At 38.0% G+C, this 21,201-nt stretch overlaps 1 protein-coding gene across 1 annotated transcript in view; it reads right to left on the bottom strand.

Annotated features, from left to right (window-relative positions):
* Positions 1-21,201, bottom strand: part of LOC130230414 (protocadherin-9) — a 559,022-nt gene that overhangs the window by 418,435 nt on the left and 119,386 nt on the right. Inside the window, exon 3 of the mRNA XM_056459408.1 lies at positions 17,149-17,250. Coding sequence (XP_056315383.1) covers positions 17,149-17,250 — 102 coding nt within the window. The remainder of the gene's footprint in view (positions 1-17,148; positions 17,251-21,201) is intronic.

The raw sequence follows: 21,201 nt of genomic DNA, 5'->3' as shown, positions 1-21,201 counted from the left end.
TTTCTGTGAGGAGTTTGCATGTTCTTCTGTGTTGGCATGGGTTTCCTCCGGGTGCTCCGGTTTCCCCCACAGTCCAAAGACATGCGCTATAGGTGATTTGAATAATAGTGTATGAGTGCGTGTGTGTGTGTGTGTGTGTGTGTGAGTGAAAGCGTGAGAGTGTATAGGTGTTTTACAGCACTGGGTTGCGGCTGGAAGGGTAGTGAAAGGTTGCAATGTGACGACCCCTGACAAACAAGGGACTAAGCTGAAGGAAAATGAATGAACCTCAAAACTGCAAACAAGCAAAAAAACAAATAAAATAATTGATAGACAGACAGACGGATGAACGGACGGACGGATGGATGGACAGACGGATGGATAGGTTTGTTATTAATGCTTTTGAAGTGATATTATGAGAAGTACACTGTAAACAAAGTTAAATTTAAATGTTTAAAAAAACTGTGGTGGCCACAATTTTACAGTAAAAATACATTAGAAACCGGAAAAGAATTTCCGCAATTTTACAGTAAACGACCATATTTATTAAATGTATAATGCTAAAACACTAATGCTCATCACAAACAGCTTATCCACAAGCAGAGAAACATGCTAATAATTAGAAAGCATTCAGTGCCAAAACTACAAAATGTCATCATGCATAATGCTAAAGTAAATAGTGGTAAATTAAAACTCTAATGTACTTAACAAAGAGAAAAAAATAAATATAAAAAGTACCATAGTAATGTCAAATAATGTAAATAAAAATAAAAAAACTGTCATGCAGGTAATTCTGGAAAAGTTAATTTACAGTTATTAACTGCATTAAAAAATATATATATATTTAGATATTTATTTATATATATTTATTTATTATATATATTTTAATTCATTACTGTGATTTAAAAAAATTAATTATATTAGCATATACCATAGTAATAGTATAGTAATAGTAAATAGGTCTCAAACTCAATTCTCAAACTCAATTTTGCTATTCTAGTACAATTCTGTGTTCTAGTCGTCTAGTAGTCTAGAACACCTTCACTAGTTGGATCAGCTATGTTTGAGTAGGTTTGGAGCAAAACTGCTCAAAGCTGCGGCCCTCCAGGAATCGAGTTTGAGGCCTATGTTATATACCATATTTTCATATTTAAAAATCAATGTAACCCAATTATGGAGGGTTTTTTCTATTATTAAAATTTTACTTTTTTAACCCAACATTTGTGTTTGTCCATTTCTTCGTCCAGCCCATTTACCCTTCTCTGCCCAGCACCTTATTTTTTGGAAAAAAAATGTAAGTGTATAAAGAGAATTATATGGGCAACTTTTTCAATACAAAAAAACAACCAACAAGTAAATAAATAAACAACAAACATTTCCTAAAATCAGGTGCCCTTTCTTCCTGGGGATGAGAGCATTTTTTTCCTTCTTTGTGTACATATGATTGTGGCGGGGTGAAAGAAATAAGCTTGCCCTTAACTTGGCAGGGGTTTTGACGATAGCAGAAAATATATTGAACAGCTCCTCTCGTTCTTTACTACATGCAGGAGAACAATAGAGCGCCGCCCACCCACAAAGCCTACTTCCCTCAGACACTTTGATAAAAGTCAATTTAGAAAGCAGTGCCCCAAATCTCAAAAGGCCAAAACTGTGTATGTGTGCAAAAGAAAAGACAGAGACACAGAGCAAGAGAGTGAAAAAATGGGGCATTCAGAAGGACTAAACCACTTCGTACAGTTGAAGTCAGAATTATTAGCCCCCCTGTAAATTTATTTATCCAATATCTATTTAATGCAGGAAAAAAATTTTTAAACAGATTTCTATCATAATAGTTTTAATAACTAATTTCTAATAACTGATTTGTTTTATCTTTGCCATGATGACAGTAAATAATATTTGACTGCATATTTTTCAAGATATTAGTATTCAGCTTAAAATAACATTTATTATTAACAATAATAATAATAATATTAATAATATTAATAATAATAATATTAAGTTTTATTTATAGTGCGCTTTTCTCAGACTCAATGCGCTACAGGAGCATCAGAACACAACAAAACATCAAATACAAAATACAGATTAAAAAAGAAAGCCTCAAAAATTATAAGCAATATTAAAAAGGTGAGTTTTAAAAAGTTTCTTAAAACAGTCCAGGGAACTGGCATTTCTGATGTTTGTGGGAGGAGCATTTCTCAATTTGGGTGCACGGTAGAAGTTTGCAAAGAGGCTGAAACAAGGTGAGCCCCAAAGCGGAACGCAGATTCGTAGGCAGTTCGTCGGTTGCTAGGCGACCATCAACCGTTTTCTCAGAGGATGACAAGCTGACAAAATATTGCTGTCACTCTGATACAAGTTTTTTTTTATGGAGAAAACTACAAAGCACTGCAGTGTTTGGGTGTTCTGTGTTTCTCTGAGATAATTAGTCTATCGAAATGTGTATATTCCATACAAGCTAAAGCTAGTCTGCAAGTTCTTGTCACGTGACTCGCTGTGCACTCCCGGCATTCATTCAACTGGGTGCATCTGGAAGGTGCGAGTGCATCACATCGATTTGCTCGCGCAAGCCGCGCACCTCCATAGGAAATCTCCAGCAGTTGATCTTTTTGCACAGACATGCTTGATTCCCCTGATTTGTTGATAAATGGGTTGTGGATCCATTTCCTGGAAGTTTGTGGTCCTTCACTGGGCCTTTTCCTCTTAGCAAAGAAACTTTCCGTCTGTTTCTTACTTATTTTGCTGCTTGTGTAACCGAGAGAATACGATAATTTTTCAAAATAAAATATTTTTCTCAGGTAATAAATAAACAAGACTCGGGTTATAAATAAAACGGAAATAATTATTGATGTCTTGTGCGGACCGGTACCAATTGATCCACGGACTGGTACCGCTCTGTGGCCTGGTGGTTGAGAAACACTGCTGTAGAAAATCGAATAAAAATATTGCTTAAGGGGGCTAATAATATCGACCTTAAAATGGTTTGAAAAAAAAAATTAAATCTGCTTTTATTCTAGCCGAAATAAAACAAATAAGACTTTCTCCAGAAGAAAAAATATTATAGGAAATACTGTGAAAAATTTGAAATGAGAAATGGGAAATATTTGAAAAAGAAAAACAAATCTAATAATTTTGACTTCAACTGTTTATGAGCCATCCTGGCATGAAAACCGCAGATCTCTGACACGGAGACATACTGACAGGGCAATCGCTATAGGGGGATCTTTTACATCTGTGACCTGTTTTAAGCCCTATAATCCTCCATCAGAGCCTTGGAAGTGTTCTCTTTATTTAAAATAGTGACAATATGTCGGAATGTATTGGTGAAAAACCAAAGTGAGAAGTCACTGTTAACTGTGGTATTGATAAGAGATTTAGGGTGATACGAGACACAGACAAGCATCTTTGATCGATTCCATCCGTTTAGCATTAATGCTAACTGATGCTAGATAGTCATCGCCACTCATAGAAAGAGATAAGTGTCTTGTATCTTTACTTTTTGTTCCTTTTATTTTCCCTTTTACAGCCTTTTTAACACATTTACTCTGTTTTTAATCATTTTTATGAATGAAATGTGCTATATAAATAAACTCGCCTTGCCTATAAAAGAAGTATTGGATACCAAAAACTCTTAATGCAGATCTACTTTATTTTATGAATACATATTGGTCTTGCTGTATGTAATTCAGCAGTGCATATTATACTTACAAATAGGATATTTGTTAAATTAAAGGTACAATTCTTGCAATTAATAAAACATTAGCTATGCTGTTTAGCTTAATAATCTCCTAATTTGCTATTATATTATATTATATTATACACTTTTACCCAAAGCGACTTACAAATGAGGACAAGGAAGCAATTTACACAACTATAAGAGAAACAGTGAATAAGCAGATTGAATGCGAGAGTTCGGGAAAGTGATCTCTTCCCTCTTAGGGATGGAACCACGAGGCGACGTTCATTCACAGAAGGCAATTATATTATATTATATTATATTATATTATATTATGTATTAAAGCGAGAATCATCTCAGTCTGGTTTCATGAACATGACAATGAGTTCACTGTACTCAAATGGCCTCCACAGTCATCAGATCTCAATCCAATAGAGCACCTTTGGGATGTGGTGGAACAGGAGATTCGCATCATGGATGTGCAGCTGACAAATCTGCAGCAACTGTGTGATGCTATCATGTCAAAATGGACCAAAATCTCTGAGGAATATTCCCAGTACCTTGTTGAATATATGCCATAAAGGATTAAGGCAGTTCTGAAGGCAAAAGGGGTTCCAACCAGGTACTACTAAGGTGTACCTAATAAAGTGGCCGATGAGTGTATATAATAAATATAATTTAGTCATATTGTGAAACAGCTTTGCTTCAAAATGACTTTCCTTTTCAACTGACTTCAAGTAATATTTTTGACTTAGTACATAAAGACCATATAGAAGACTAGAAGATAGTTTTTCCTGGCAAATTGAGGATCAGCGTTGGGAAATCATGTTCTATTTGGTGCATTTAGAAGCAGAGAGCTTAATCCCCTTTAAAAAAATAATTTAAATCAAACATTTGATGGATTTTTGCCAGGATGTCTGTTTCGGTTTCTATTGTCTGTTCATTAGCTTAATATTTGAGCAAGATAACAAATGGTGTCTTCCTTTTTTTTTTTAGATATATGGAACTGTGCCATTAGGACAGATGCTGCGCAGACAGCACAGACCAAAGAGACAGAATTGCCTGAAGTAGAACAAACTTACTTTCCTAAGGGACAAGCTAATTATTTAGATAATTACTATCTGAACTCTTCATCTGCATCAAAAACTGACAGCCAGACTCCGCAGCTGGTCCATCAGGGCTAAAACACACACTCGTCTGAATCGCACGTTAATACACAGTTCCTCTATTCACTATGGGTTAAACCCTTGATCAACTTTTGCAAAGACAAATTGACTGCCACTAGGGGATGTGCTGTGAGAAATGCATTCAATTGTGGCTTTATGGCAGAAAAATTCTACAGAAGCATTGTGAAAGATTGGCCAACGCGTTGCAAGAACTCTGCCGCATTTCAGTACACAGTGATACATGCTAAGTAGGGCTAATCAAAATATAGTTTCTGCAGCCATATCGCAATATGTGCATTTGCAAGAGTCACATCCCAGGATATAAAACATTTGGGCACAAAACTAGGTTGTTTAACAAAAATTAATTGTATTTAATTATTATACAATTTATGCAACAAAAAAAAAAGACCCAGAATTTTTGTATTGATTCTGGTATAAAATATCTACATTTCAAAGCACAAGACTATTTTTTTATTTACCCCACTGGCAGATAAATGTTTGTTTTAAGGAAAAACTCTTAATTTTCAGTTATTTTTTCTGAAGTTGAAAGCAGAAGAATATTTTTACTTGATCTGAGGATTTTTAGATATCTGGTCAAGAAACGAGACAAAGCAAAGTAAGAAAGGCATTTTTTTTGCATTGTGAATATTAAATTTCTGTATCTGAATAAGTGGTGCACCCAGCTCTGTGAGTTCATAAACTCCTTCAGAAACAATATGGATGATGGAAGCTTTCAGCGGTGCTTACGACTGAGCAATCCCAGTTTGATGAGCTGTTGTCCCGTGTTGGCAGGAGGATTTCCCCTCGGGACACCAACTGCAGGTGATACATCATAATCACGCCCCTACAAGAGCAAGCTGATTAGTTAACGCGGCACGAATGTCCCCTGAAGTTCAGATTTTCCAACTCGAGCACGAAAAAGTTCCAAAACGCTCAGTTAGCGATGCTTCATTTGAGAAAATCACATCATTTGCACAACGTCATTCACACAAATAGCACAACAAGATGTCTATTCGCGTCTTTGAATTGACTTAACCAACCCAGGCTCATTCTGAAAACGTACCGCTATATACATTTCTGGACAGATGCCAAATACGTCCCAGAAGGTACGCTTTTTTTTGCAGCTTTTGTATTCACGAATCCGCCAGAGGCCGCTGTGTACGCTTTTTGAGATCTCAAATTCTCTTGCGAGTGCCATTCGTGCCAGCTGTTCTCGCGTAAATCCACCAGAGGCCGCTGTCGACTGACTGACTGGCCGATCGACTGACCCACTCTCCTCCTTCCTCAAACCTATGGCTGCTCGATTTTGGTAAAAATCATAATCACGATTATTTTGGTCATAATTGTAATCATGATTATTGAAAACTATTATCAGTTGAAGTCAAAATTATAAGCCTTCCTGTGAATTTATTGATTTATTTTTTGCAAATATTTCCTAAATGATGTTTAACAGAGCAAGGAATTTTTCACAGTATTTCCTATAAATTTTTTTCTTCTGGAAAAAGTCTTATTTGTTTTATTTCGGCTAGAATAAAAGCAGTTTTAAATATTTTGAAATCTATTTTAAGGTTAATATTATTAGCCCCCTTAAGCACTATATATTTTTTGATTGTCTGCAGAAGAAACTACTGTTATACAATGACTTGCCTAATTACTCTAATCAAGTCTTTGAATCACAGTACATGCTTTTAGTCCTTTTCACATGGAACTGAGCTCTGCAGAGCAACAAATGTATACAACTGGAAAGGGGGCGGTATATGATGCAATAATAGTTTTATCTAGATTAATGCTTTTTCATTATAGTTAGAAGCCAAAATCCAAACCGAATTTTCGATTAATTGCACAGCCCTACTCAAACCTAACCAATAGTGTTTTCCAAAGCACAAATTAACCCGCCCACCCACTTCCTTAACTCAACCGACAGTTTTGAAAAGCAATCCAGAACGAGAAAAGCCCTCAGCCTGATTTTTACCACGTTTTCAGATTTTTCCACATGCTCACCCTGTAATTTACTTGTTTATTTTATTTTTTGGCTTCTGCTTTTGTCTTTCTGCGTCTCAAGTCCGCTGACGTACATGGCGAGCTACTGAACAAACTGTTAACAGTGGGAAAGCCATCCATACGGAGGTAAGCGGTCAACTGGTAAGCACAAAAAGTAATGGCGTCAAACCGCCCAGTAGCATTTGTTTTAAAGACAAAATGCAGCCATACCTACTTCTGGCTACATAATTCACAATCTCCAGAAATGTATATAGGGCTGCGTTTTCAGAATGAAGATATGTTGGACTTAACATGCAAATCACTCATGCTTGACGCTTCATCCACGCCTGGTGTGAACGCACCATTAGACTCCCCAGAAAACGATCAAAAAGAGCTATTCAAACCATCTTGTGAAACTGTATTCACATCACAATGTTATTCAAAGAAAAAAAATACTGCAATATCAGATTTTTCCAATATCGTGCAGCCCTAATACCAAATCTACAGATAAATTTACTGAGGTGAGATCCTGGCTAATTTTACCTGCAAGCAACAGTGTGAAACTGTAAGTGTCATAAATGGAGTGACAGCAAAATGTTCAAAAGTGTTTCAATTCGGTCTTTTATTAGCTTCAGTGTAGCTCGTGTGTTGCTGCCAACATCCATTCAGGAAGACTCCATCCAACAAGCTGTTTGTACAACTCTACTTCTACCTACATATGTCTCCTCATCGACTGTACGTAAAAATAGAACATGGGAGATGCTTATAAGCCTAACATGACAGCTTTTGAAAGACTGTGGAGCTGACGGGTTTGTGTAAATGACACATTATGACATCATTAAAGACTATTCAATATTCAACACATGAAAATCGACAAAACAGGAGAAGCATCTTGTCACAAAATAGAAAACTTAGTCTATCGCATGATTCGCATCCACCATATCTGGAAAAAAACTGACAATTACTCTACATGCTCTTATCGACTTGCCATTGACTCTTAAAGTCTCAGTAATGCAAGTTTCATTATGTGAAAATAAAATAGAAGACAAGAAAAATAGGTCACCTTCGGACTGTGAAGATAAAAGTCAAAATGACCCTTTAGTTTTATTCTCTACTGTTGAACTATAAGGACCAGGATGAAGTAAGTGAGATCTTTTCAAGGGCACTAACACTAGACCTGGCCTTCTAAACTAATGCAGTAGGTCTTATCAGACGAAAGCATTCTAAAGAGTGCCAACGCTGTAGTGCTGACTGCTACATTCACGGAAATGTTTCAAACCATCCATCTTGACCAAATAAGAGAGTGCCCTCACCTGTAAATGCCTCCAGTAGTGACCACTTATCTCAAGACACCAGCTCCGCTTTTAATAATACAGAAAGAGGGAGCAAGTGCAGGAGAGAGAGAGAGAGATTGCGAGTGAAAAAGTGAGAGAGAAACAGACAATGAAAAAGTAAGAGGGAGGGAGACAATAAGAAAAAGGCCTAAAACAAGGCTGGAGGCTGTACAAACAACTTCTGCAACTTAATAATGGCATAAGTTGATTTCAAACTCCAGCACATCACGAAAGAGTATTAGTTCCGACAAAATGAGCTTCGCCTTGTCATGCCTCTAACAAGTGCATAGACATCCTCTATAGGTGAATTGGGTGAGCTAAACTGTCCACAGTTTTTGCGTTTGTATGTCCTGGTCCTGAAGATTGGGGGTTGAGCCTTGGGCTAACGACCTACCTCGTAAAAATTAGATGTTACAAAACACCAACATGGTGTGGCTAAATATCAACTTCGATATAAACGGCCCTGGGAGTAAGCAAGTGAGTAAGTAAATAATTAAATTCAAACGAAAAAATATTGTTCACAAGAGGAAACTCTCCATACCAGCAGGTGGCAGTAGTCACTCAAAAAGGAAACCAGTAATTCAGCATACCAAAAATTACAGACAACAGTTTGACTAGTGGTTATGGTACAAAACACATCCCAAAAAGCTTGGCACAAATTTTTTTTTTTTGATTTTTGTTCATTTTTGTTGATTTTGATTCATGTCCGGGCTATATTATAAAAGTAGAAATTCCGAAGACAATTCAATGACACTTTACTGAGGCCATTCATATTTGTCATTCATTTTATAAGTGTAAATAATATTTTTCTTCATTGCTCTTTGATTCTCCCAGTCAGTCGAAGACACGCCGCCAATAGTGCGCTCTATCCAGCAACGGGGAGCTGAAAACATGTCTGATACAAGCACGTCCTGGAAAAATTGCGACGAATTTCCTTCTGGAAAGCCGATAACCCAGAGATTGCACAGCTCCAAGTCCTCAACTTTCTCGGTGAGTACTTTGTTAGCTGATTTCAACTTTAGCACCGTCTGTTCCAGTGCTACAATGCGGTCGCTGTAAATGTGCAGACAGAGTTCCTCAATACGTCGACCTTGTGACTCGATGCTCGATTTAAAACTCTCAAAAGATGCAACAACTGGAGCAAGAGCACAGTAAATTGCTGCTTTCACCTGTTCTGTGATGGTAGAAGTTAGCTCGGAGATCAGCAACTCATTCCAATTACGTACCCCTAGCAAAAGCAAAATACGTCCCAGGAGCTTTTTTTTTCGTGGATCCACCAGAGGCAGCTGTGTACTCTGATCTCAAATTTCTCTTGCGAGTGCCATTCGCGCCTGCTCTTCTCACGTGAATCCACCAGAGGGCGCTGTCAACTGACTTACTGACCAACTAACCAATCCCCCCACTCTCCCCCTTCCCTAAACCCAACCAATAGTATTTTGAAAAGCACCAATTGACCCGCCCACCCCCTTCCCTAAACCCAACCCCAGTGTTTTGAAAAGCAGTCCAGAAAAAGAAAAGCCCTCACCTGATTTTTACCACATATTCAGATTTTACCACCTTCTCACCCAGTTGTTTACTTGCTTATTTTATTTTTTGGCTTGTTTTTGTCTTACCTGCGTTCTTCACGGGACTCGAACCTTGTTGTCGCGGTCAACTCTGCTGCTCTGCATCTCAAGCCTACCAACATATGCATCGAGCTATTGGACAAACTGGTAACAGCAGAAATGCCGTCCACACAGTAAGGTAAGCGGTCAGCTGGTAAGCGAGAAAAAAAGCGGCATCATACCGCCCCGTAGCATTTGTTTTAAAGATGAAATGCAGCCATACGTAGCTCTGGCTACATAATTCGCGATCTCCAGAAACGTATATAGGGCTACGTTTTCAGAATGAGCCTCTGTTGGAGATGTCCAGTGGCAGCATTGAGGTTTATGATTTTTCATGAATTATAAAGAACACCTCCTTCAAGTAGAGTGTTACCAAAAGTTCCAAATAGTGCCCTTCTATAGCAATGACATAAAGATGTTAAAATGATTACTAAAGTGTTACCATTGGGTAAACTATGCCTTTAATACCTCAGCATGGGTAAGGATTTGTACAGGGCTTACAGCACTCAATCCGAGTCAATGCAGAGAGCCCCACTAATGTAGAGTTCCTTCCCCCAGGAGTATCCCTACTCTTTACTTAAGAAAGGGATCCATTTCCTATCCCATATCTCTGAACACAAATGAGAGCTCTACACATATGCATAATTCATGAGGTCTCTCTTTCCTTACAAAGGTCTTACAGTAAATACACCTTCACTATGAAGAGAGTATTGACAAACTTTCTAAAATGCTTAGACGTAATCTTTCTCCTACAGAAAAGTACAGCGTGAAGCTTGAAGCACATCCCAGCTTTAAAGAGGCACATTAGTGAGGAAAACATCTGAGACCAGGGCCATAGCATCACCATTATGAACGCTGAAGACGACGTTGCAAGTTTAATCCACAACAATTTGCGCCCCTTAGTACTGGCTACATTCTCGTTTGGAAAAGAATTAAGACACGTTTAGGATGTACAATTTTGAATTTGACACAATTTGCTTGGCGTAGGGTGTAGTGGAGATTCATAAACAAATATTGTCTATGAGAAAGCAAGATTCAATCATTTCTTATTGTGTAGTGCGTCAAAGTGTACAACAACCAATGCCATCCTTGTCAACGAATGTCAACATCGTCGCAGAAAATTCTAGCATAATCTTTTTGACAGATTTCTTCACTTGTGTTTTTATGAAGCTTTTTGAAGAGTCGTAGACATCACAAGATGATTGATTATGAAGCAACGCTTATACAGTGGTCGCTCATTCCCTTTTCGCAGCCTTGCAGTTTCGCAGATTTTTTACGTGCAATTTGATTTGCTTTTTTTTTTACAGCGCATTGTGTTCTGCTCCCTGATTAGTACATTGTGTTCTGCATCCTGACTGGCTGTAGACCATTGTCAATCAATCTCCTCCTGTCCAGTACAGAATGCATTCAGCTTGCCAAATGTACATAAATCTTTGATCGCTAGCTGTGTGACTATGTTTACAAGTTTTCGCCCCATAATGTCGACGAAACGCTCTGCAACGTCAAAGGCACCTGCGGTAGCACCCAAAAGGCAGAGGAAGAAGTTAACCATCGCACAACTTCAAGACATGCTAAAGGAAGGTAGGAGTTACATGGCTGTAGGGCGCCATTACAGAACAAATAAATGAAAATCTAATTCATGCAGTTTGAACTTTGAGAGTTTTAAACAAGAGAGAAAAGTGTGAAAATGTTTTACAGCCTTAAAACATCTATAATAATTGAAAAAAATAAGGCTGACTACTTTCTGGATTTTGCCTAGTGCGGGTTATTTTTAGAATGTAACTCCCGCGAATAACTAGGGACCACTTTACAGGCATATTTGTTACCCAAGACACATCAAGATTATTTCTAGACAAAATTGCATTACCAACAATAAAAATCTTGTAGTCTGAATAAACAGGGTATATGCAGGAATCCTAAAGGTAACCATTTAAAGACTTTTTAAAGACATTCTCAGAATATTTTCTGAATATACCTCATCGCTACTTCAAGTTCTAATCAGTATCAAATATTTAACTTAATAAACAGTTATTAGTAAACATTTGTAGTTAAATAAGTCAATGGAGCACAACCATGCTACAGAACTCAGAGAAGCTCGGAAGAAACTAAGCTTGAAAGAATACATTTTGTTTTCAGCTACAGGCTTCGGCCACCTTTTAAACTCATCTTTCTCCAACCAGGAGTACACAAAATTTTCCCATTTCGCCGTCTGTTTCTCTCCATGGTTTTAACTACATGTGGAGAGCATCACATTACCTTCCTGCGTACCTTCCTCCTCCGTCACCCAAACCCATCGCATGGGTAGTTCATGCCGATGTTAATATTAGGAGGAAAATTAATAGGTAACACTTTATTTTGAAGGTGCACTTGAGAATTAGTAGACTGTGTGCTTAATATCTCCTGATACTGCTCCTTCAACAAACATTTAACTGACTATAAGAAACTTTGCAAGTACACGTCAACTTACACTTACCCCAACCCTAACAGGCTACTTATAATCTAATGAGAATTAGTTGACATGTACAGGCAATGTAACAAACAGACCATCAAAATAAAGTGTGACCAATTATTATTTTTATGCTTTTTTGGAGTCAAACACTTTGAACAAAGCTTGAACTAAATTTAAGACCTCGTAAAAACATGATTAAGACTTTTTAATACCTTTTAAGAGCCTTGATTTTCTCATAATTGATTTATCAACTTTTATTACTTTAATAGACCCCGCGGACACCCTGCCGAAGCTTAAGGTGTGTAACTTTTGATGTTTTACATGTTCTAATTTCTAAACTACCTAGCAGGATGGTAAGAGTCAACGTACCTTATATCACCTAATGAGTAAGACTATAACAATGTCAAGAGTTTTCACTCTCGCCAATCAGAACAACACAGTATTCCCAGTCATCTCTCTGTTCCGTCAGCACGGCCGTGCTAAGCTCATTTCACTCTCACCGGAATGAATAAATTGGCTTGAGTCTGTCTTCAGACCACCTTGTCCTGACAGAAGGTCAATACATCAATAATGCGTGCAAATACACAAAAAAAGCTACTCAAAGTGGCCATTTTTCCCTTCTCCAGCACGTTCCTACAAGCTAAGAACTGTTTCACTTCCCTCCCGACAAGTCTCCTCGGACACAACCAAGCAATTCTTCATGAATATTCCAAGACATGTCAGAAGAAAACTGCAGCTATGGTGGTCTCGTAACCCTGGGATGACTTCATAATCAATCCCATGATTCCTGTCGAGTACATACACCTGGTGCTCCTCAGAGCAGATACTGTAGCAACTCACAATTCCACTGCGGCAGCCACTTATTGAACATTGCCGCAATGAATCTATCCAACCTGTCCATCGCTAGTGAAGATGTACATGCCTCAGCCATGTTTTCCGTAATGAGAGGCTGGCTTATTTTCGAAGACGATGTAAGACATGAAGGACCATTTATTGGCACGCTCTGAAGTGTACACTTGACGTCCTTCTATCTGCAGTCCTGAGGTGAGGAGACAGCAAATGATCGCAGAGCAATAAAGAGGGATAAACTCCATAATGAACTCAATTGGTTTTGTGTTGATTGGAGTTCATTTCAATAACTAATATCGGTCGTAATATTGTTCGAAAGGCTCAGGGGTGCAATAACTGACAGTCGGAAAGACGGACAACATATTAGCAGAGCATCAGTTGGAACTGAAGGATCACCTCTTGTTGCCTTTGCACTTATCCCCAAACTAATGCATTCTAACGTATTGTGTGCAGCATCTTGGGTGTAATTGACCTGAGGTTAATCACAGCGATGACCTTTGAGAGACGACAGAGTAAAGGAACAAGATATACTGCGCATTCGCTCTGACCTCCAGACAACAAGCAATATGTTCCCCAAAAACAGCCTTTTTCATAATACAGCTCTAATCCCATTAGCAATTCAACAGAATAAGATTCAGGCTGGTTTACAAAGCCATTTATCAAACCAGCTTGTAAAGGATGAAATACATTTGGTGCTTGAGGAAAATTAACAAACCGTGTCCCGGTGCATCTGTGCATAAAACTAAGAGAACTTCAAGAACAAAAGGAAGCCGCCAGGCCACAATTCTCCTGAGGAAAAAAAAAAGAAAAAAAGATGACAGTCCTTGAAGCACAGTGCTGACCAACTACAGGTTTTCCTAATTTTCTTTACCACCTGCTGGACGTCTTTGCTGCTTCAACTTGCTTTAAAAGATCAGCTATTGTTGTAATCCCCAGGGATGGTTAGAAACTTTAATGACTACTAACTCATGAACATTCAGTGATCCTTTATCGACAACTGAGCAATTTTTTATGACCTACTTCACTTTGAAGGTACCGCTGAACCCCAAAAACTTATTGCACTTATTCCACATTCACATCAGGGCTCAAATGGGGTTTTTTTTCTCCACATATAACAAATACTCTGGAATTCTACAGTATAACAAGAAGGCTATCTTAAATGCTGTAAGGTACCCACGCTATAGAATCTAGCCCTATTTTGGACAGCGCTGACCTTTAAGAGACGACAGAGGAAGGAACATGATACAAGCTATACATCATTTGTTATGACCTACTTTACTTTGAAACTACCCAAATGTTACCGCTGAACCCCAAAAACTTTTTGCACTTATTTCACATTCATATTAGGGCTCAATTGGGGCCTTTTCTCAACAATAAACCACTATTCTGGAATCCTACAGTATAACAAAAAGATTATCTTAAATGGGAGGTAAACGCTAAAGTAGCCACAGCTATAGAATCTTGCCTTACTTCTCTAATAACAATATGGTAAAGGTGTCTCACTGGACAGAACAATGACATATTGAAGATGTCATGTACACTAGCTGACAAAACTTGTCGCCTATCCAAGTTTTAGGAATAACAAACAATAACTTGACTTCTAGATGATCATTTGGTATCAGAAGTGGCTTATATGAAAGGCAAAGGTCTCTATATTACGCTTATTTTACCCAAATAAAATATGATCATGTCTTGATTTTTAATTATTTAATTAGCACAGTAAGGTCTGACTTTGCTTAAATGAACTCAGGATTCCCAAAGTTCATCAAGATTCTTTGGATTCACCCTCAATGCCTCCTCCATCTTACCCCAGACATTTTACATAATGTTCATGTCTGGTGACTGGGCTGGCCAATGCTGGAGCACCTTGACCTTCTTTTTCCTTTAGGAACTTTGATGTGGAGGCTGAAGTATGAGAAGGAGCGCTATCCTGCTGAAGAATTCGCCCTCTCTTGGGTTTGTAATGTTATGGGCACCTCATGCTTTTGATGTTGCCTCAGGCTGTTGATGTTGCAAAGTGCCATTTTGCCACTTTGCATATCTTTTACATAGCCCCATAGTGATTGTAACCCCAAACCATGATTTTTCCTTCACCAAACTTGACTGATTTCTATTAGAATTGTGGGACCATGCGGGTTCCAATAGGTCTTCTGCAGTATTTGTGATGATTGGGATGCAGTTCAACAGATAATTCATCTGAAAAATCTACCTTCTGCCCCTTTTCCAAATGATCGACTAGAAGTTATTTTTTGCACTTTCAATTTGGATCAACGACAAGACTTTTGTCATGTAGTGCATTTATATTTTCAACGTTAAGTTCTTTGAATTGAGGTCCAGAAAAGACCGAAATAGTGATCCCCTTTTAAACCCTGCTTTCCAAGAAGAGATTTAGAATTAAATCAACAAGACACTCTTCAAGCACTGGTTCCTATTATCATCAGATCCACAGTGTCTCTGATAAATAGTCAATACTACACTTGAGATATAAAAACAGAGGTATTCAGCATATTACATTTGCAGACTGATAAACATCTACACACCAACATGTTTAAATGAAAAGATGCATTGTGCTATATATGTATTTTATTCAGATTTAAGAATAAATTCTCAGTACAAGTAAGGATATTGATGTATGCTGCTTTAAGTACATATTTTTTAAACTGTTACACAAATATATATCCATTTAAAAAGTAGTCAACAAGGTCATTTATGTATGCCTGTTTATGTAGCCTTAAGAAATAAGACCATAATGAAATTCAGTTCTGACTTTGAACCTTCGATTTTTCTTAAAGAAAAAATGTGTTTATTTCAGTATGAGGGAGTAAGAGGTGTGATCCAGCACGATCATATGGCACGGTATCCATTCACACTCCAATGATAAGATCTGATCCCATTGGAAAACCACTGTAATTGGCTGCACACCAAGCTCCTCTTATGAACGGTGGCATCTGGGAGCATGCGGGTCATTTCTATCATCTTATCGACTGCCCAGGAGGATATTCCAACCACAGGCAGGGTGATTCTATATTCCCTGCAGTCCAGCTGAAATCATGGGGGAAATACAGTAGAAAGATGCACAGTAAATACAGGATGAATACATGAATGCTCTGAGGACAGAATTGAAGGTGACAAAAGTGGGTACGTCAAGAGTCTTAACGCTCCTATGGTCGAAATAAGCAGGGACTGTTCTAGCCTTATTTTTATCTAGCAGTCAATGTTTCTTTCTGAGCTGCCTTTATTTCTTTCTCCTCTGCAAATATTCCACTTCTCCTTTCGCCACCCTCTTATTTTCTGTCGGTCTCCGTCACGCCCACATAGACCTTGTGGAGTCTAGTGAACTCATCGAGCACCTACAAATGCGCACACACGCTCGCACATATATCTATATGAAGCCTAAGTAAAGTCTTTAGCACTCTGTAGAATGAAAAGAACAATGTTATGGCTGATTTATGTGTTTGATTTCAACCACTACATTTGAGCACACACTTTTCAGATGAGAGTATTAAATCCGCCAGGACAAAGGGGTAACAATCGGCAAGGAGTGGACGTATATCATCCGAATGCCCCCAGATTAAGTCAGCAACACACACAGAGGGAGAAAAGCATCCAACAAGCTGCAAATCATTTTCATTTTGAAATCAAATGTCCTATTCGAAGCACTCAGAAATGACAAGCACGACTGATGCAACTGGTCAAAAGTCTTGCCTTCACTTTACACTTTTCCAAAAAGCCACTAAAGAAATTGTCGGACTTCAATTTATTTCAAAACGACATTTAAATAACAGCTCTAAAAAAGGAAAACCGAAAAATAAAACAAGCATCATTAGGTCCGGTGGTGAGCAAAGCTTCATGTAAACTGTCCCAATCCCCAAAAGACCAAAATCCCAGCACATAGTCAGGTAATGAGAGCAATGGGAGGGAGGTATATGTGTGTTTATGTAAAATTAGCTCAGTTATAATGATGTAGCAGTGAAGAGACCATCGTTAGAGAGGTCACTAAAGAAACCAATAAGTAGAGAAAACATACAAACAAGTGGGTGAAAGGTGTATCTGTGCAGCTCTCTAATGGTGCTTCAACAGCGTCATCTCAGCAATGTAAACACAGGTTACTTACTAGAGGAGTGCAGGGCGTCCAGTACTCTGGGTTCAGCTCGGCTCGGGAGCGAAGGTCCAGGTAGTCGGGATTCAGCTCGGTACGGGCACGGGTAAGCGTTCCCTTAAAAGGAAAGAAAACCGGGGGTTACAAATTTAGTGTTTAATGATGGGAAATGAATGAGGATATTGGTGAAATGACATTTCGGAAGTGATGAGAATAATAGGGAGAATATAAGCGAGAGAATGTGGGCATTTTACTCAAGACTGAATGGGGAAAAACTAAATTCTAACAAAATACAGCAAGTTATTATTATATTTTTTAATGAAGATAAATTTAATTGCAATGTTAATCATAAATAATAACGTCATAAACGTCAATTTGATTGAGATCCATGCATTATTTGGAATTTGAATAATAAGCTTTAATTGATTTATACTTTGTCAGGATATGAAATTATTTGGCTTTCAAAATCTGGAACCTCAGGATTCAGAAAAATTTAAATACTGGTAAAGTCGCATTCAAGTTGTGAAATGAAGCTCTAATCAATCCACATTGAGTTTTGATATATTTACAGCAGGAAACTTACAAAATATTTTCATGGAAGATGATCTTTACTTATTATTATAGTGATTTTGGCATAAACAAAAAATCTGCCCCACTTAACTAATATGTACTTAGACTGAAATGAATCATTTGTTACAATGTGCTTATTGTGTAAATACATGTTTTTACATTGTACTTACGATAGATTAATTATATACAATTACATGTACTTAATTTCTGTACTTACACCTTTGACCATCCTTTACACCTTAAACCTGCCCACCTCAAGAGCATTAAAAGCATTCTGAAATACATTATGAAAAGAGTAAGTACATTGTATTTATTTTCTGATGCAAGTACATATTAGTTAAGCCCATCTAGTATATAGTGGGACCGAAAAATCAAAAATTTTACCCACACAACATATGGGTTAGAATTAGGGGCCATTGGCAAAAATATACCCATATGACATACGTTTTGTGGCTCAAATTTCGCACATAAGTTATTGTCTTTTACCACATTAGCCATAGTTTCCATGTTGATTAGTGTTGTCACGATACTGAAATTCGATACCGATCAGCTGTTTACTGAGTGTAACTACAGACATGGTGACATTGGAGTATTTTAAAGCCGTAAAGATCAGTCGATTCATCAGCGAATCGCTCATAAACAGAACAGCTGATCTTCTCGGCTTTAAAATGCTCCAGTGTCTCGGTGTTTGCACTCAGTAAACATCGATGAGGTTCAGCAAACTGATGACCTTCACGGCCAATCACAGTCTTTTCTGTTGAGCATGTGAACACAATAGCAAATCAGCAATGTTTAAAAACATGCCCAACAGCACTCAAATGTTAGTGGGAAATGGACGTTTATAAAAGTACAGTACCGATTGGTACTGAATTCCAGTTTCGTGACAACACTAATGCTAATATTACTACAGTAGTCATGTTGGGGTCATAAATTGGTCACTAGCCGCTTGACCATCTAGCATGTTAATCATCATAGATAAGCTTGGACCAGAAAATTATGAGTGCCAAAGTTGCTCCAAAACACAGCAAACTTGTTCAGACCATATTTTCCAACCTTGTATTTTTGTCCTCTAGAACAAAACAGCAAACAACATGATCTCTGAAATTTGTCCTTTGTCAATTTCCTGTTTCAACAGGTACTACAAATTCAAGTCTTTAAAAAATAATCAATAAGACACTTTCATTAATCATCAGAACCAGGGGAAAATGTATAAAAAAAACAGTTTCTTAGAATTTCTGACCTTCAGTGGCATCCTTAATATTTGACACACGAGCGTAAAATTACGGGGCTCTCAATTTCCAAACACTCGGTCAACTCGAAAGGTGCCAAATTACACAGCGCTTTTAGGCTGAGGCGGAACTGAAGATGTTTTCTTCTTCACGCTTTGTGTCCAAAATGATACAGACTGATTATATCTCCTTTGAAAATGAAATTGCCTTTATAAGCATACGGCATTTGTGTTTGACAAACCTCCGCCACGAATCTCGGCAAAATATCCTGCTTTCAAATCAGTCTGCCCTTTGTTAGGTAATCTGCTTTTCTCCCTCTCTCACGCTCCGTCTATTCTCTTCTGTGCTTTCTTACATGCGATAGACAGAGGGACGCATATGAAACAAACACATATGAGTGGTGACATTTCAAATGATATTAGACTGATACTCGAGCAGGGAAAGCAATCAAAAAAGGCTTCGGCGGAGGCAAGGCGGCCTCATTGAAATTCACAAACAAAGTGAGAGAGACGCTAAAACCTATTGCTTATTGTACAGTCGCAAATTAAAACATAAATGTTGACCTGAAAGAAACAAAACAAATAAAGCCTTTGATATATTAACTATAGGATGATGAACAAGACTAGACAGCAATTTATGAAATGTGAGCTAAGTTTTGCACGACTTTGAAGGTACGCAATCTACACTAAAAGCTAGTTCTGTGCAATATAACAATATATAACGTATGGACAAAATAAAAAGTCTGTTGTTTCATATTATGCTTTATTTAACACACGAACACAGGGAGAACATGCAAACTCCACACAGAAATCCAACTGACCCAGCCAAGGCTCGAATCAGCGACCTTCTTGCTGTGAAGCGAATGTGCTACCCACTTCGCCACCGCGTCGCCCCGATCGTACTTTACGGAGAAGTATTTATATTATGTCTTAAATTAACTTAAATATCCTCTATTGTATGGAGGAATTAAGTGCATGAGACTGATTCCTAAAAAAACATCGTGACAAACGAGTCTCCAAATTGATCCTGTGGGCCAGCCTGACCTCCTGCTGGACCCCTACTCACACCTGCAGCTTCTCCACAATGGACGTCCAGATTCTCCAGCCTCCGGCACCTAGACTGCAGCTCTACACAGGAAGTTTGGCCACAGGAATAAAGGTCGTGCCCAAGTTTTTTTTTTCCTCGCTACTGTCACCACTGGCTTGCTTGGATCGTAACTTGTGGAGCTGTGCATCGGTGGGTTCGCTCTACAGTGTTTGAACCTTCAACAGTGAAATTTAAACCACACTGAACTAAACTAAACTGAACTTCAATTCTGAAATCTGGACTTTATTAGAACGATGTTAAGCTGCTTTGACACAATCTACATTGTGAAAAGCGCTATAAAAATATAAAATATGAATTGAATCCCATCTAGACTTCACCACGCTGCAGGAGAGGGTGAAGTCTAGATGGGATACAGCTGAGGATACTCAATAGAGCAAATTTCTTATGACCCTGTACAACAAATTATATTTTAACATCAACGTGAGGTTTGGGTTTAAGTTTGAGGTAGGGGTGGAGGCTAATAAATTAATGCGTAATTTAATAAATTATATAAATACTTCTTGTTAACTTCCGTTCACAGCTGTATCCCTTCAAGCAATAACAGCGGCGCCGTTGTCATTATTAAGCTGTTTAAAAGGCAAAATATATGTTCTATGACATATTTGAGAATCAGAGTGTCTGAAATTACACAATATATTTAGAAAATTTGTCAATATTTACAGAAAAGGGCAAAGAGAAACAAAATACGTTTTATACACAGATAATTGGAGCTGGTGGGTTACGAAAAAAACTTCATTTCACTCGGCCGCCATCTTGAAATGCCTCTCAAGCCGCCTTTCCACTGCACACAACATTTGGACACGACTTTCGGAATACGCACCCTTGTGGCAGTCGCACAGAATTTTCAGTTCTGACGTGCACCATGGGAGAGAAGTTCTCGCAGTGTCCGAAATAAAGGAGTGCAAAAGCAAGAGCTATTATTCTCTGTGCGTTCACCATGGTTTAATGAATGAATGAATATTAGAAACTCAGACCGCAAAAAATATTGGAGGGAATGTGGAGACAACATAAAAAAAAAAAAATGTTTTTAAATACTTTATTACTTACATTTATGAATAGAAATGTTTTTTTATATATATATATAGACTTTTTCTGATTCAAAAAATAACCAAAAAATAGCATTTCTCATCTCACACACACGGACCTGCGTGGACAACACTGG

The sequence above is a fragment of the Danio aesculapii genome, chromosome 6 (assembly GCF_903798145.1).
Source record: "Danio aesculapii chromosome 6, fDanAes4.1, whole genome shotgun sequence".
NCBI lineage: Eukaryota > Metazoa > Chordata > Actinopteri > Cypriniformes > Danionidae > Danio > Danio aesculapii.
This window is presented reverse-complemented; position numbering and strand designations above follow the sequence as displayed.